Genomic DNA, 14,430 nt, shown 5'->3' with positions numbered 1-14,430 from the left:
AAGTAAGCAAATAACAGGACTTCCCTGGCGGTCCAGTGATTAAGACTGCTTCCACTGCAGTGGGCGCAGGTTCAGGAACTAAAGATCCTTGCATGCTGCGTGGTCAAAAAAAAACCAAACAAAAAAGTCTGCAAATAACAAGCTGGAGAGGGTGTGGGGAAAAGGGAATCCTCCTACACTGTTGGTGGGAATGTAGGTTGGTGCAGCCACCATGGAAAACAGTATGGAGGTTCCTCAGAAAACTAAGACTAGAATTACCATATCCAGTAATCCACTCCTGGGCATATATCCAGACAAAACTAATTCAAACAGATGCACCCCTATGTCTGCAGCAGCACTAACAATAGCCAAGACATGGAAACACGTCTGTTGACAGATGATAAAGAAGATGTACATATATACAAGGGAATACTACTCAGCCATAAAAAAGAATGAAATGCCATTTGCAGCGACATGGATGCAATTAGAGATTACCATGCTAAGTAAAAGAGAAAGCAATACTATATGATATCACATGTGGAATGTAAAATATGACACAAACCTCTGAATCAGAAACAAATGGACAGAGAACAGACGGGTGGTTGCCGAGGGGGATGGGGGAGGGATGGAATGGGAGGTTGGGGTTAGCAGATGGAAGCTTTTATACGCACAAGAATGGATGAACAACAAGGTCCTACTGTATAGCACATAATTATATTCAGTATCTTATGATAAACCATAATGAAAAACAGTACTTTAAATATGTAACAATCACTTTGCTGTACAGCAGAAATCAACACTGTAAATCAACTATACTTCAATTTTAAAAAATGATTAAAAGAAAAACATCGAAGGTATAAATGGTATGTTTGAACTACCATATAACACTTTAAAAAGTCCCTTTCCTACAGCACATACAGAGGGTCTTCCACTCAAAATTTTTTGACTTTGCTGTGCTGATACGAAAGCACACACATGCAGTAGGAACTACTTCTGAGTTTTGATCTTTTCATGGGCTGACAGTATGAGGTACCTTCACTGGTGCTGCTGGGCACTGAGCTGCAGTTCCCAGCCACCTGGCCACAAACAAGTGGTACACGTAACCACCACTGTCTTTTCGTTTTCAGTATTAAACAAGTTAAATGAGATATTTGACACCTGTAAAACAGCAACTGTAGGATGTTTTGAGCTGATGGAAGTTTTAGGTAGGGTAAGCTATGTCAGGTGTATTAAACACATTTTCAACTTCTGATGGGTTTATCGGACATAACCCATCTGAAGTTGAAAGTCTGTACTTCAGTCAACCAAAACACAGGACCGAGCCCGCTGCAGCAATTTAATTTAATAAAATAAAATTATAAGAGCAAAAGTTACATTTCCAAAGTACCAAAACCTGCAACTGGCTCATGGAGCAGAGCCTAGGGATCCAGGAGCAGAGCGGGTGGTGGTGCTGGGCGGGACTCCCAACACCCTCCCACAGCACAGCACCGTCTTTCACTTACTCTCCTGGGAAAGCAGCATTTGGAGCCTACAACACTTGTGCTTCTCTCGCCAGAGTAAGAAATGCAGGTCTCTCGGAGTCTGAAAGGGTGGGTATTCAAGGTAGGGGACAAGCACAGGTGAGGCGTTGGCAGAGCCTACAGGGCAAGACTTCAGGGAATTGGAGGAGGGAGGGGCTCTGGAAGGTGCCTCTGCCTTCTCAACACTGCCCCCTGCCCCTTCCCACTGTCATTTCCACCCTGGGAAGAATCCTGCCCACTAGAGGATGGGGGACTTAAGGCAAAGGGGAAGGCTGCCTCCTGGGCTCCCTACCCCCAACTGCAGAGCTGGTCTGTGATACTGAGAAACCTGCATTTTGCCCTGGAGCCTGCCGCCTCCGAGAAGTTACAGTAGGACAGGAAAACTGGTACAGTGAGAGGGTCCTATTCACTTCATCGCTCAGGCTTCTCAAACCTTCTGCACAGATGACTCGACTGGCACGACCTTCTTTCCCCGCTGCTTTAGACGGCCCCGGGCGTAGACTCGGAGCAGGAGGGCAGCAAAGACCACAGCCACCCCCAGGCCCCCCACCACAGTGACAGTGTGGCCGTAGAGAAGGCAGGAGAGGAGGATGGCAAAAGCCTGGCGGAGGGTCATGATGATGGTGAAGACGGCAGCCCCAAACTGCCCAATGGTGTAGAAGATGAAGAGCTGGCCGCACGCAGAGCAGATGGACAGCAGCAGGGTGTGGGCGGCAAACTCACTGTGTCGCCCCATGAAGCGGATGCCCTCCAGGAGAGCCCCCTGCTCTAGCAGGGAGCCCACTGTGAAGAGGCAGGAGAAAAAGTTGACCCCAAACATCATCTGCACCGATGACATCTTATAGGCAAACAGGGCATCCTGCCAGTTGGAGGTGAAGCTGTCAAAGGCAATGTAACCTGCCAACAGGATGAGGCCTGAGAGCGTGGTGGCCGGGGAGCTGTGGGGCTCCGGTCCGCTGGACAGCAGAAACATGCTGACCCCGATGGAGATGAGGCCGGCGGTCAGATATTCCCAGTGCTCATAGCTGCGCCGAGACACCAATTTTCCCATCAGCATAACAGGGATCACCTTGGAGGCCTTGGCCAGCACCTGGGTGGGGAAGCTGACGAACTTGAGAGCTTCATATTGGCACCAGCTGCTGAGCACATTCGACAGGCTGGCAAAGGAGTACCGGTACATGGGTGCCCCATGCCGGGGCTGCTTGCATAAGATGCAGTAGAAGCCAGCCACCATCAATGCCAGGACGCGGTTCATTAGCACCAGGAACTGTGAGTCCGAGAAGCGCTCACCTGGCAATGTGGCCGTGGCCCCGTAGCTGCGGGTCATCACTCTTTCCTGCAGCACTCCCCACGTCAGATAAGACACCTGGATGGGGAAGAGCGGAGGGAGAGGAGATAAGCAAGAGAAGGAAAAGGCAGGCCAGAGAGCGCAACAACCTCCTCCTTCCTCAGGATGATACCGAAAATGATGAGGAGGGACAGCATAAATATCTGCAGTAACTAGCAGTTACTTTCCTCTTCTTCTCTCCCAAATCTGGATTCACCTTGCAGGCAATCAAGTGTGTGTGAAACACAACAACAAATGCTTTAGGACTGACCAGACCCTGTTTGTTCCCACAGTAGGGTATGTTAGCGCCGACTCCATCCCAAGTATTTTCTTCTCTATTTTCAACCAACTGTGGGAGGAAGAGTTCTTAAAGAAGACTGCACACGTGTTAGTTCAACATGGTATACTAGGTGGAACCAGAAGTGCCCACTCCAAAATGCCATGAGGTCAGCATCTCAGCACCCCTCTCACACGCAGTAGTGGGTAAGGCTGAAACTTTTAACAGTGGGTTTACGGTATATGACACATCATTACAAGGGGATGGGAGAAATCACAGAGGGCAGAGACAGGAGGACAGGAAAGACAGCGTTTCCTCCAACCACCCCCAAGAAGATGGTGTGCCTCTGGGAGGAGAAGGACACACAACACAACCACCAGCAAACTGTTGGGACCGGTGGGGTGAAAGCTCTGGTTCCACAGAGCCCCTGTCCGCGGGGACCGACCCAGGAAGAGCCGCAGAGCCTGCCTACTTACCTGCAGCCCCGCAGCACAGAAGAGCAGCTTCAGGGCTTGCCAAGTGGGACTGGTCTCTGCTGGCTCTGCCCGGGGAGCCAGAGGAACCTCATCCGGGGCCTTGGGCTCGTTGCCAAACACACAAGTTTTCACCAGGGGGAAGCAGAGACCCCTGCCTGGAGAAAGCACACAAGGTGAAACCCCAAACTTCTCCGTAGCACCTCATCTCCCCCACAGCTGCCAGCTCGCCCTGCTGGCCGCCACGTCCCCTTTGCACTGCTGGCCAACACTCGTAATACAGACTGAGCAAACTTCCCCACCCTTTCCCCACACACCTGTCTCCAGGTAGTTCTTCCGCCTGAAGTACTGCACCAGCAGGTAACCAGGTACCATAAAGCTCGCATAGCCAGCCGCGTTCACCAAAAAGCGGAAGAACCATAGCTGGGTCCATGACTCCAAAGGGCCTTCGGGGTTCTCTCCACCTGCCCCGAGGGAGGGGAGCGCAGCCAGCAGCACCACTGCCCACCACCTGCGGGGACCGCGGGCAGAAGGATCAGGGTCCAGCTCCTCACCCTCTGGGCCCTCCGGAGGGGACGACACTGGAGAAGGGCCCGGAGTTCCTCCCCGCCCCCCTCAGCTGCAGCCCAGCGCGGACAAAGAGCCTCTCTCTCTCCTGGGGTGGCCGACGCGGGCCAGGCAGGGCTCCCTCCATCCCCGAGAGCGGACCCGCCCCTCCGACCACATAGGTTCTCTCTGTTCCCTCCAGCGCTCCCTGACCCCGCCCTCGGGGCTCCCAGAGCGCCAGGGTTCCCCGATTTCTCCGCCCGACACTCCCGGAGCCCCCGAGGAGCACAACGCTACGGCGCCCGCCTCTCCCCCCCCACCCCAGCTCCCCGCCCCCCCCCCCCCCACCGCCGGCTCCGGGCAGCGCTAGGCTGGCCTCCAGCCGGGCAGATGGGACCCCACCCGTCCCCTCGCGCTGAGGAGCGGCGGTCACGTGGCGCGGGGCTCGGTCACGTGGGCTCACCGTTCCCCCTAGTCTCCCACCTGGCGTCCATGGTCCCGGCCGCGTGGGGCGGAGCGGGGCCGGGGAATGCGGGTCCCCAGGCCGCGCGCTCCCACCACTCCCGCTGTCGCCACCAGGAGCAGCAGCCGAGGGGCCGACTAGCGGAAGTGCCACACTCTTCCCGCCTCCCTCCCAGCGGCCGCCCCTCCGCCCCGGGCCGCGACCACGCAGCGCCCCGGGCCGCCGCCGGGCCACAGCGCCCCCTCGCGGCCTGGCGGGAGACGCGGCTCGGCGCGCGGGAGGCTGGCTGCCTCTGTGGGCGGGTGGGGTGGGGTGGGGTGGGCCCGAGGGGGGGGAGCGGGAGCTCCATTCCGGTGCCGCCCCCGCTTCGTCATCGCCCTTAGCCCTCACCACCGGCCCGGAGGTGATGGTGACCACTGCCATCCTAGGGACGGGGACACTGAAGTTCTGCATCCCAGGCACATCCCCTTATGTTACCATTTCCCCGTTTTCTGGCAGGAAGATGTCTCCTTCCTTCGGGGACTGGACCAGCAGTTCTGTCCCCGCATCCTCATGACCTTCGGAGGTTCTGCGTGACCTGGCCCCCGTCTACCTCGCCCACTCACCCACCCCCCTGCAGAGCCCCCCTGGCCTGCTCTCAGTTCTTCTAATTCACCAAAAGCCTTCCCCTGAAAGCTCTCCCCCTAGCCCCTACTCAGGTCTCCCCTGACCACCCAAAGTATGGCCCTACACCCACTCCACTGCTCTCCCTCCCACGATTCTTTTCCTTCCATCGCGACGTGCAATTACATATTTATTTGGATGTTTATGATTTTAATAGCTGCCTCACTAGACTAAGTCTCCAAGTGGCCAGAAACTGTTTTATTCCCACATTCTATCCCAGCATAGGCCTGACCTAACAGGTGCCTCAAACAGATGTGGAATGAGAGAAAACAACATACGAAGCCACGCTCCCTCGTGTCACCCTCCACAGGCTAGCCCTTCTCTCCAGGCTCCTCCAGGGCCGTGGTGAGGCCTCCCACTTGCATCTTCTCACTCCTCTTTCTCTTCCTCCATCCATCTGCATTTCCACAGAAAGGGCAAGGGTCTGTGCTGGACAGAGAGGCCTGAGGACCATTAGCCTCCCTACCCTCCCTGCAAGGCCCTACCCTGCTCAAGTGACAATTTCCTTCTCTCTGCCTCCACCACAAGGTCAGAGGGCAGGCCTGTCTCAAAATCCCCAATGCACACAAACAGGCACACGCACAAAACAACTCGGGGCGGGAGTGGGGTGGGGGGGTGTTTAAAAGCCTCTGCTGTTTTAGTGTCATGTTATTGAAACTTCCCCATCCCCAAAAGGCTCAGTTCAGGGCCTTCTGTGTGAAGTCCTTAAACAACAGTGTTTCAAAGTCCTCCTCAGCAGTGAGATGGAGCCCTTCAGGGCCCTGCTCACTCACAGTTCAGTGTCTCTCCTCACTCAGGAGAGTCCATGTTGCCTACCGGCTGGCAGCTTCAGGCTGACCCCACATGGGTAGAGACAAGAGCCCCGCCATCTTCAACAGAGGTAAACAGGCTTCGCCCAGGCTGCCTGGGGCTTTGGGGGTCCTTCCATCCACCTGGAAGCTCTTCCTTCCAGACTGGCTCTCTTATTTGCGGTCCCTCCTCTCAGCTCGGGACTGTGCTGGCCCCAGGCTCTGGCCTCAGCAGTCCCCAGGGCACATGGCCTGGGCCCAGACTGTAGCAGCTGTGGCTCCAGCTTTCAGATGGGAAGAGGTGGAGCGTCCGGGGCCCTAGAGTCTGTCCCGGCTTCAGTCAGCACACAGCAGTGGCTTCCCGGAGATCTTCAGGTCATCAAAGGGCAAAAGGGCAAAGGGCTGAGGAAGAGGATGGAGAGAAGCAAGATCAGGGCCCGTGGACAAAGGCAGCGGTGGGGGAAGGGGGCTGGGAGACCTATCGGGCCCTTTCCTCCCCACCAAGTGTCGTTGAAGGACATCAGGGAACAAATCTTCCTACTAATCCCCAAAACAGTGGTCCCCCAAGGCTTCTAGGGCCTGTTTTTGTTTTTGTTTTGGGAGGAGGGTGTTGGGAAAGGGTACTCACAAAACATTTTGAATATTTTTTTACATCAAACCTTTAAAAATGGGAAAGAGTCTACAGAAAATCTAGGTTTCAACTCTCTTAAAAAATTCCAAGACCTGGGCATACTGGGCCCACATTCCTCCTCTGCAAGTATCTGCTGGAGCTGAGTAGAGTGACCTTCAGACAAAAGACTGTCTGGTCTCCCGCAGGCCCCACCGCCTGGCTCTCTTACACCCAGCCTGCTTCTCTGATGCGCTTTAGCTGCATGGCTCCTGTAGGAGTCCAAGTTTGGGCCCCTGGTCCTGACCAGTTAAGAACACAGGCTGCGAGAGAGGCAGAGGCTTGCCCAAGGTCCCACAGCTGGTGAGCGGCAGAGTCGTGGTTTACACCCTGGGCTCCTAACTCCTTGGCCCTTTCAGCTATTAAAGCGCCTGTCTCCGCGAGGGAGGTCCTGGACAGCAGAGCTGAGTGTCCGCCTCTTACATCCTCGGCCAGGTCCTGGGGAGTCTCGTCCTCCACGTTTCTCAGCAGGGAGTCGGCACCTGCCTCGCACAGGGTGGATGAGATGCTGCTGAGGCCCCGGCCCGCGGCGAGGTGCAGGGGTGTGCACCCGTTGAGCATGCGGGCGTCCACCCGGGCCCCAGCCTGGAGGAGGAACTGCACCAGACCCCGCTCGTGGGTCTCCACGGCCAGATGCAGCGCCGTCTTCCCGCTCGTGCCCTCCTGGGGGGGAAGAAGGGTATCAGCCAAGGCCCTCAAGAGAAAGCATCCCGGGCCTGGGCCCTGGGCTGGGCAGCACCTTGATTGGCTGCCTCACCTGTGCGTTGATGTCAGCTCCGTTCTGCAGCAGCAGTTCCATGAGTGGCCAGTTCCTCTGCAGGGTGGCGACGTGGAGACAGGCCAGACCTGGGATGGGGTGAGGATGGGGGCTGCATCCACCAGCTCGCGCTCTCTCCCTTTTTTCAGGGGCCTCCCTTACCCCTCAGTCCCAAGGGACCCCCTGCCCACTCAGTGCCTCTGATCACAGGACTGTTAAAACACAAACCCAAAAACCCCCTCAAAAGTCTGGGGGGAAAGGAACTCAAAGTTTCCACCTTTTCAGAGTCATGTTATTGAAACTTTCACGCTTCAGGGGTCAGGTTGCTGAGTGACACCCCCCCCACACACACCGTCCCCCAATACACACACCCTCCCCCATGCACACACACACCCTCCCCCAACACACACACCCTCCCCCATGCACACACACACCCTCCCCCAACACACACACCCTCCCCCAACACATACACCCTCCCCCATGCACACACACACACTCCCCCTACATACACTCCCCTCCCCCATACACACACCCCTCCCCCAACACACCCCCTCCCCCATACACACACACACACTCCCCCAACACATACTCCCCTCTCCATACACACCCCTCCCCCAACACACCCCCTCCCCCATACACACACCCTCCCCCATGCGCGCGCGCACACACACACACACACACACACACACACACACTCACTCTTTTTCTAAAACTCAACCTGCCTTCAGGCCCCATCCAAAAGCCACCTTCTTCAGAGCTCTCTGGATCCTCAGGCCCCCAGCCCCTCCCCAGGGGCCACCTCCTCCCATGAGCTCCCCTAGCCTTTTTGCTAGCTCCTTTCTGGCCTGGGCCCCTCTCTGCCCCTCTCTGCTTAGAGAACTAGATTCAAATTCCCCTCACCTCTTTCAAATCTCTGCTCAAATGTCTGGGCTCCACGAGGGTTTCCCTGACCACCCTGTTTAAAAATCACATCACCTCCCCCCACACACACTCCAGTCCTCTCACTCGGCTCTGCTGTCTCCACAGCAGTGACTGCCCGTTAACCTCCTAGAGGACTCACTTCTTATGTTTATTGTTTGACTCACACATTCTCTGTTTTGCTCACAGATGCAAGCCTGGCTCCTACAATAGTGTCTGGCACATAGAAAGCCCTCAGTATATTTTTGTTGAATGAATTAATGAGTTCATCTAATCTCTATTAAACTGAATATCTTGAGGGAAAAGTTTAGCTCTCTGCTTAGCATACAGTAAGTTCTCAATAAATTCTAAATAGAACCCATTCATTCATTCATTCATCCATTCATTCTTTCTTTAAGCAAAGGTATTCTGAGTACCTATGTGCTTAGAACTGGAGATGCATCATCAATGGACAAGCTGTGACCCTCCCTTCCCTAAGAGTGGGGTCCCTGTCTCCTGTCCCCTCCTCATCTCATGGGCCCTGAGGCTGCCCGCACCTTGCCAGTTTTGCAGCTGGAGGTCCAGGGAATGAGGTGGTCCTCTGCCTGGCTCTGGCTGCCCTTCCAGCAGGCAGCGGGCGCAGGCCAGGTGCTGGCGCTGGCAGGCCACATGCAGGGCCGTGTCACCGTGTCGGTCCTGTAGCACCCGGCTGGCCCCCTTCAGCACCAGGGCCCGAACTGCACCTGGCTGGTCCAGATGTACGGCCAGATGGAGTGCTGTCTGCAGGCACAAAGAGAGGGTCACAGGGCCACTGCAGTGTGCTCCCACTTCCAGGAACATGCTAGCGTGGGCACAGAAACTGCCAGAGGCCAGCACCTTCTTTGAGGACTGCTTATAAAGGCTATGGTCCTGGTCTTCCTTCTGTTATCCCCCACCAAGTTCTCGGGACCCCAATTCTGGAGGCAAGGTGAGGGAAGTGGCCCCCTGCTCTCCTTTCAGGTCGCCTAAGCCCCTGGAGAAAGGATGGAGTGGGGGGCAGGGTTTAGCATCTCACCTTCTGGGGAGACCTCTGTTACCTTAGGTGATGGGGAGAGGTTAGGGGGAGGAGACAGAGGCACCAGGCAGTCTCCACCTGGCAAACTCCTCCTTGAATGCTCCATGCAGAGTCACCTCCCGTATTAAGCCTTCCCTGGCTGCTTCCCACAGACATTGGTTCCCACAGCACCTGGCATGCATCTCCATCACAACTCTTGTCACCATGCTGTGTAATTAGGTATTGACACGAGTCCCCTAGCCCAGGCTTGAGCACCTTGTGGGCAGAGGCTGTTTCTTACTCCTCTCTGCATCCTCAGCTTCTAGCCCAGTGTCTGGCATATGATTTCCTGAGGGAGCAGCCTGAGAATGCTGTGCTGCTGCTGGGGATGGCTGCTGGGACAGACATAGGTATCTGGGCTCAGCCCACTCTCTCCACCCACCTGGTAAAGGTTGTTCTGAATGTCCAGGACCTCCTGAGGCAGCAAAGCCAGGCAATAGAGCAGCACAGCCGGGGCCTCGTGAATCACCGCCAGGTGGATCAGCCTGGGAGGAAGAGGCAAGGTTTGGGGTCAGGGCCCAGGCCAGAGAGAGTGGGCTGGGGTCCTGGGGTTAGAAGGAACACATCAACGTCTAAGCTGCCACCCGTACAGTAGGTGCGGGAAGTGAGAGTTTGGGCCAGGAAGTGAGGGTTGGTGCGGGAAGCCAGGATCCTGGAGGTGGGAGCTCCAAGTTCCCATCTCTGGCCTTCAGGAGGGCCTTGGCTGAGCGAGAGTGCGGGCAGGGTGCTGACGGGACAAGGTCCTTCCTGTCCAGCCTGCCCACACCCCGCTCGCCTCTGGCCCCAGGGCCCTGCCAGGCAGCTGCAGGCTCAAAGCCAAACTGAAAGCTGCTGGGGTAGTGCAGAGGTGGTTTCCAGGGCTGGGCTCCCCATCTCTGCCCGCCTCAGTGGGGAGGACAGAGAGGACAGGGGTGGGATCACTCCCCTCCCCCCTCAGAAACACATTCCGAGAGAGAGGAGACAGAAGCCCTTGGAAGAGGAGCAGGAAGCAGGGCAGCACCCCGTCCTGCTGCCCTCCACGGGGCGGCCAGAGGGCCACTCTTCAGACAGCAGGGCGTGGGAGGGGCCTGACCTAGGGCCCCCGCTGCCTGCGCGCCTCCGAGGGGAGGTCTGGCAGTGCAGAAAATGTGTGCTTGGTGGGGGATAAAGAGCCGTAACCTGGGGGGCAGGGGGTGGCTAGGAGGGGAAGTTCCAGCCCTGGGGTTTCCCCACATCAGGTGGGGAAAATGAAAGCCAGAGCTGGAGGGTCTAGGCCAGGGACAGCTGCCTCGGGGCATTCGACAGGGGGGTAGCTTGGCTGAAAGGCCCGTCTGGGCTGGGGAGGGGGCTGCTCGGGCGGGAGGGGCGCTGGCTTTGGTGGCAGGCGAGGCCCAGGAGAGAGTGACGGAGGGAGGGAGGAACCGTGCTGGAAATCCCCTCGGCCAGGGCCTGCTCTCTGGTCACATTCCTGCAGCCACCTCCCTCTCTCCCTCAGTCTCCCCTCCTCCCACTTCCTCTTCCCATTTCCATATGTCCCACAGCCCAGACACCTCCGGAGGGAAGAAGGTGCCCCCTCCTCTCAGGGAACCCCCAGGGGAGTCTTGACACCTCTCCCCCCAACCCCTCTTGGGTCTAGACACCACATCTGTCTCTAACTAGAGATGGTCAAGGCAGGGGCTGGGAGTTTAACAAAGGAGGGCAGGCTCAGAAGCCGCCACTCCCTGGGTCAAAGGTCAGCCATAGGTATTCTGCACGGAGCCCGCACAATCTTGGTTGTGGGCCTGAGGGCTGGTGATCTGGGCACAGAGTACAAAAAGGCCTAGGGTCACCCACTGGGTCCAGAGACTATCTTTGTCAAAGGCCACCCAGGACCCTTGCATCTCCAAAAAAGCAGGTCAAGACAGATATCTCCTGCCTCCTCAGCCCCGTTCATTCCAGCATCCCAGATCTGGGACCCCAGCCCCCCTCCACTCTTTCTCACCCCACAAATCCCAGCCACCCCCTCTCCTGTCGGTGTTTTCTTCTTCCTGAGGGGCAAATCCTCAACTGGCCAGTCCCTGCCACATAACTGTCTCTTACTTCAACTGCCCCCCAGCCCAGTCTCCACCAAGCTCCACCTGGGCCTGGGGAGGAAGGATGAAGTGAAGGGGTCACATAGGACAGTGAGGGGGACTTGTGGGGCTCAGGAGGTGGAGAGTGTCGGTAAGGCTGACTCTAGCCCTCACTTCCCCTTTCTCAGCAGAGGAGGAAGTTAGCTGGGGCAGCCAGTCGCCTGTCTGTCTTCTGGGGCAAGAGTGCCCCAGCCTGGCTCACCTCCTCCTCCTTAGGGCCAGTCTCAGCAATGCACCCTGGCAGCACCCCCAACCCCAGCTTCCTGGGCCCACTGGCAGCCTGTCACTGGCCCCTCTTGTTCCTTGAGACAGGGCATTCTGAGGTCAGAGGCCGGGAATCCCAGATATTGAGCAAACAAGGATGCCCTGTCCCCCAGCAAGGAAAAAACAAAACAAAACAAAACTGGGCTGGTCAGGGGAATTTTCTCTTCCTAGGGATGGGTTACTGGTAGATTTCCAAGATGCTAGCTGGGTTTCCAGGTGCCTGGTAAGGGCCCTGCCAAAAGGTGGGGCAGGCAGATGATGCCAGGTCCTCTGGACTGGTCCTGGCTACAGCTCAAAAGTGGGTTGAGAGTTAAGTTTGAAAGAGAGAGTGGGGACGGCCCCTTCCAGAGCTGGTGCCTTGAGGGATTCTCACATAGGGGGTTGCGGCTCCTGGGGGAGGCCCCGAGTTAGCATTGGGAGGGAGTAAGGGATCCTGTCTTAGCCTAGCCCCCATACTCACGTGTCTCCGTCCTCGGAGATGTAAGTGAGTGCTTCCAGCTGCTGAGGGCTCAGCGCCCCCGCGGCGGGAAGCGGCGAGTCTGGGGCTGGGTCCTCGGTCTTGGGGTCCCCCAACAAGGACAGGGGCTCAGTGAGCGATGAGGAGCCATAGGTAGAGTCAGCCCGCTCCCCGTCTGTGTCTTCCTTCTCCTCTGGCTCCTTGGCGATTCCCGGAGGATGAGTCCAGGGCTGGGGGCCCCCTCGGTCTGAGGGCCCAGAGGCTGGGGCCGGGGTGGGCTCGGGCAGGGAGCGCAGAGAGCGCAGAGACTCGATGCCCGAGTCATACTGGCTCTCATCCGTCTCGTCCGGCCCCTTCCGCGCCTCCGACATCCCCGCGGCGCCGGCCCGCCGGGGCCCGGTCCGAGCAGGATCCGACTCCGCGCCGCCTTTCCGGGTTGCAGGTCCGCCTTGTAGAGCGGGTGCTGGGCCCGGAGTGGCCTCCTTCCCCGGCTTCGGGGGCCCGAGGGGTCGGCGAGAAGCGTAGAGAGGCTCGGAACGCTGGCGGGGTCCTCGGCATCCGCTACTCCGGGCAGCTGGGTAGCCCAGTCTGATGCGCTCCCTCGCCCCGCCCTCAGGCCCCGCCCCCGGCAGGCGCCGCGCTTCCGGACCGAGGCCCAGCCCTTCGGAATCCCCCTTACCCCGCCCTCTGCGTTGGCTCCGAGTCAGGGGTTCCCCGGTCCTGACTCACTGGTGCGTTAACTCACCCATTCATTCATTCATTCATTCATCCAACCATCCATTCATTCTTTCCCCCTTCCTTCTTCATTCCATTTATTAATTCCGTGCATTCTTTCTTTCCTTCACTTCCTGTTTCTTCATTCATTTTTCCCATTCATTCTTTTTTTTTTTTTTAATGCTTCCTAGGATCTTTTTTTAAAAATTAATTATTTATTTAGGCTGCACCGGGTCTTAGTTGCGGTGCGCGGGATCTTCGTTGTGGCACTCGGGGTCTTTAGTTGCAGCATGCAGACTCTTAGTTGCAACATGCGGACTCTTAGTTGGGGCATGCCGACTCTATGTGGGCTTCTTAGTTGAGGCATGCATGCGGGATCTAGTTCCCCGAGCAGGGATCGAACTGGGCCCCCTGCATTAGGAGCACATAGTCTTACCCACTGGACCACCAGGGAAGTCCCCATTAGTTTGTTTTTAAAGGAATATTTATTAATCGTCTGCACAAGCTGGGCGTCTTCTGGGGAGGGCACGTGGGAGGTGGGAAGGGGAAGCGTTGCTACCTGTCTGCTGACCTTGCTCTCAATTTCTCTTGCTTTTCCAGGAGACAAAAGGGACACTCATGTCTTTAAAGGAGAACTTCTCCCTTTGGGTCCTGGATAGAGAGTCTCCTGTGTCAACTTCCCAGGCCACATAGAATTGGACATGAGGATGTGCTTTTTTTTTTTTTTTAATTACTTATTTATTTTCGGCTGCGTTGTGTCTTGGTTGTTGCACGCAGGCTTTCTTTCTAGTTGCAGCGAGCAGGGGCTACTCTTCGTTGCGGTGCGGTGCGCAGGCCTCTCATTGCGGTGGCTTCTCTTGTGGAGCACTGGGCTCTAGAGCGCAGGCTCAGTAGTTGTGGTGCACGGGCTTAGTTGCGCCGGGGCATGTGGGATCTTCCCCGACCAGGGCTCGAACCCGTGTCCCCTGCATTGGCAGGCGGACTCTTAACCACTGCGCCACCAGGAAAGCCCAGGATGTGCTTTTTGAAAGTGGTTTTTCTCAGGAAGACTGTTGTCTAAAAAAGCAGAGGGGTCATTCCTCACAGGGATGAAACAGTGGCCTCGGGTGGTGACATATGGTTAGGGAAGTTTAGTTCCTCATGGTGGGACCAGGATGGGGAGGCCCGAGATATGCTGGGCAGCACTCTGCTGAGGTTCCCTCGGCAGCCCCAGTCCCAGCACATCTTTCCTCCTTCCCCATCCCTACTTTCCCTGGGGCTAAGGAGGCTGTAGGCAAACCCCACTCACGTGGTGAGCCCCAAATCATTGCCCCATGATTTATCCCCTACCCCAAGTTCCAGCAATGCGCTTAGAAGGTCATCCTCAAGAAAACATCTCCCTTTTCCATCTCTGGCATTGGGGGAAGGAAGCTGGGGTGTGCACGGGCATCTACTAAGCAGCTTCCCTACCACCAT

The 14,430-nt window shown here is 56.9% G+C and overlaps 2 protein-coding genes across 4 annotated transcripts; both read right to left on the bottom strand.

The window, feature by feature from the left end:
- Positions 1–1,305: 1,305 nt before the first annotated feature.
- SLC35B2 (solute carrier family 35 member B2) lies at positions 1,306–4,764 on the bottom strand. The gene is made up of 4 exons (XM_061195034.1): positions 4,606–4,764; positions 3,894–4,087; positions 3,580–3,734; positions 1,306–2,865 (listed from the first exon to the last, which is right to left on the bottom strand). Exons 1-4 carry the CDS (start codon positions 4,614–4,616, stop codon positions 1,927–1,929), a joined length of 1,299 nt encoding a protein of 432 aa, XP_061051017.1. The 5' UTR covers positions 4,617–4,764; the 3' UTR covers positions 1,306–1,926.
- A 661-nt stretch (positions 4,765–5,425) lies between these two features.
- Positions 5,426–12,869, bottom strand: NFKBIE (NFKB inhibitor epsilon). Of its 3 annotated transcripts, XR_009701468.1 has the most exons (7): positions 12,265–12,785; positions 9,833–9,935; positions 8,915–9,137; positions 7,461–7,549; positions 7,127–7,366; positions 6,065–6,438; positions 5,426–5,645 (listed from the first exon to the last, which is right to left on the bottom strand). XR_009701468.1 is itself a non-coding variant. In XM_061195033.1 (6 exons), exons 1-6 carry the CDS (start codon positions 12,630–12,632, stop codon positions 6,373–6,375), a joined length of 1,089 nt encoding a protein of 362 aa, XP_061051016.1. In that variant the 5' UTR covers positions 12,633–12,869; the 3' UTR covers positions 5,426–6,372. The 3 variants fall into 3 exon arrangements, 2 of the variants coding, with proteins under 2 accessions (XP_061051016.1, XP_061051015.1); XM_061195033.1 differs by having other exon boundaries at positions 5,426–6,438; positions 12,265–12,869; XM_061195032.1 differs by having other exon boundaries at positions 5,426–6,438; positions 7,190–7,366.
- Between the last annotated feature and the right edge of the window lie 1,561 nt (positions 12,870–14,430).

The sequence above is a fragment of the Eubalaena glacialis genome, chromosome 7 (genome assembly GCF_028564815.1).
Source record: "Eubalaena glacialis isolate mEubGla1 chromosome 7, mEubGla1.1.hap2.+ XY, whole genome shotgun sequence".
Classification (NCBI taxonomy): domain Eukaryota; kingdom Metazoa; phylum Chordata; class Mammalia; order Artiodactyla; family Balaenidae; genus Eubalaena; species Eubalaena glacialis.
The sequence above is the reverse complement of the archived record's forward strand: the minus strand, read 5'-3'. Positions and strand labels throughout refer to the sequence as shown.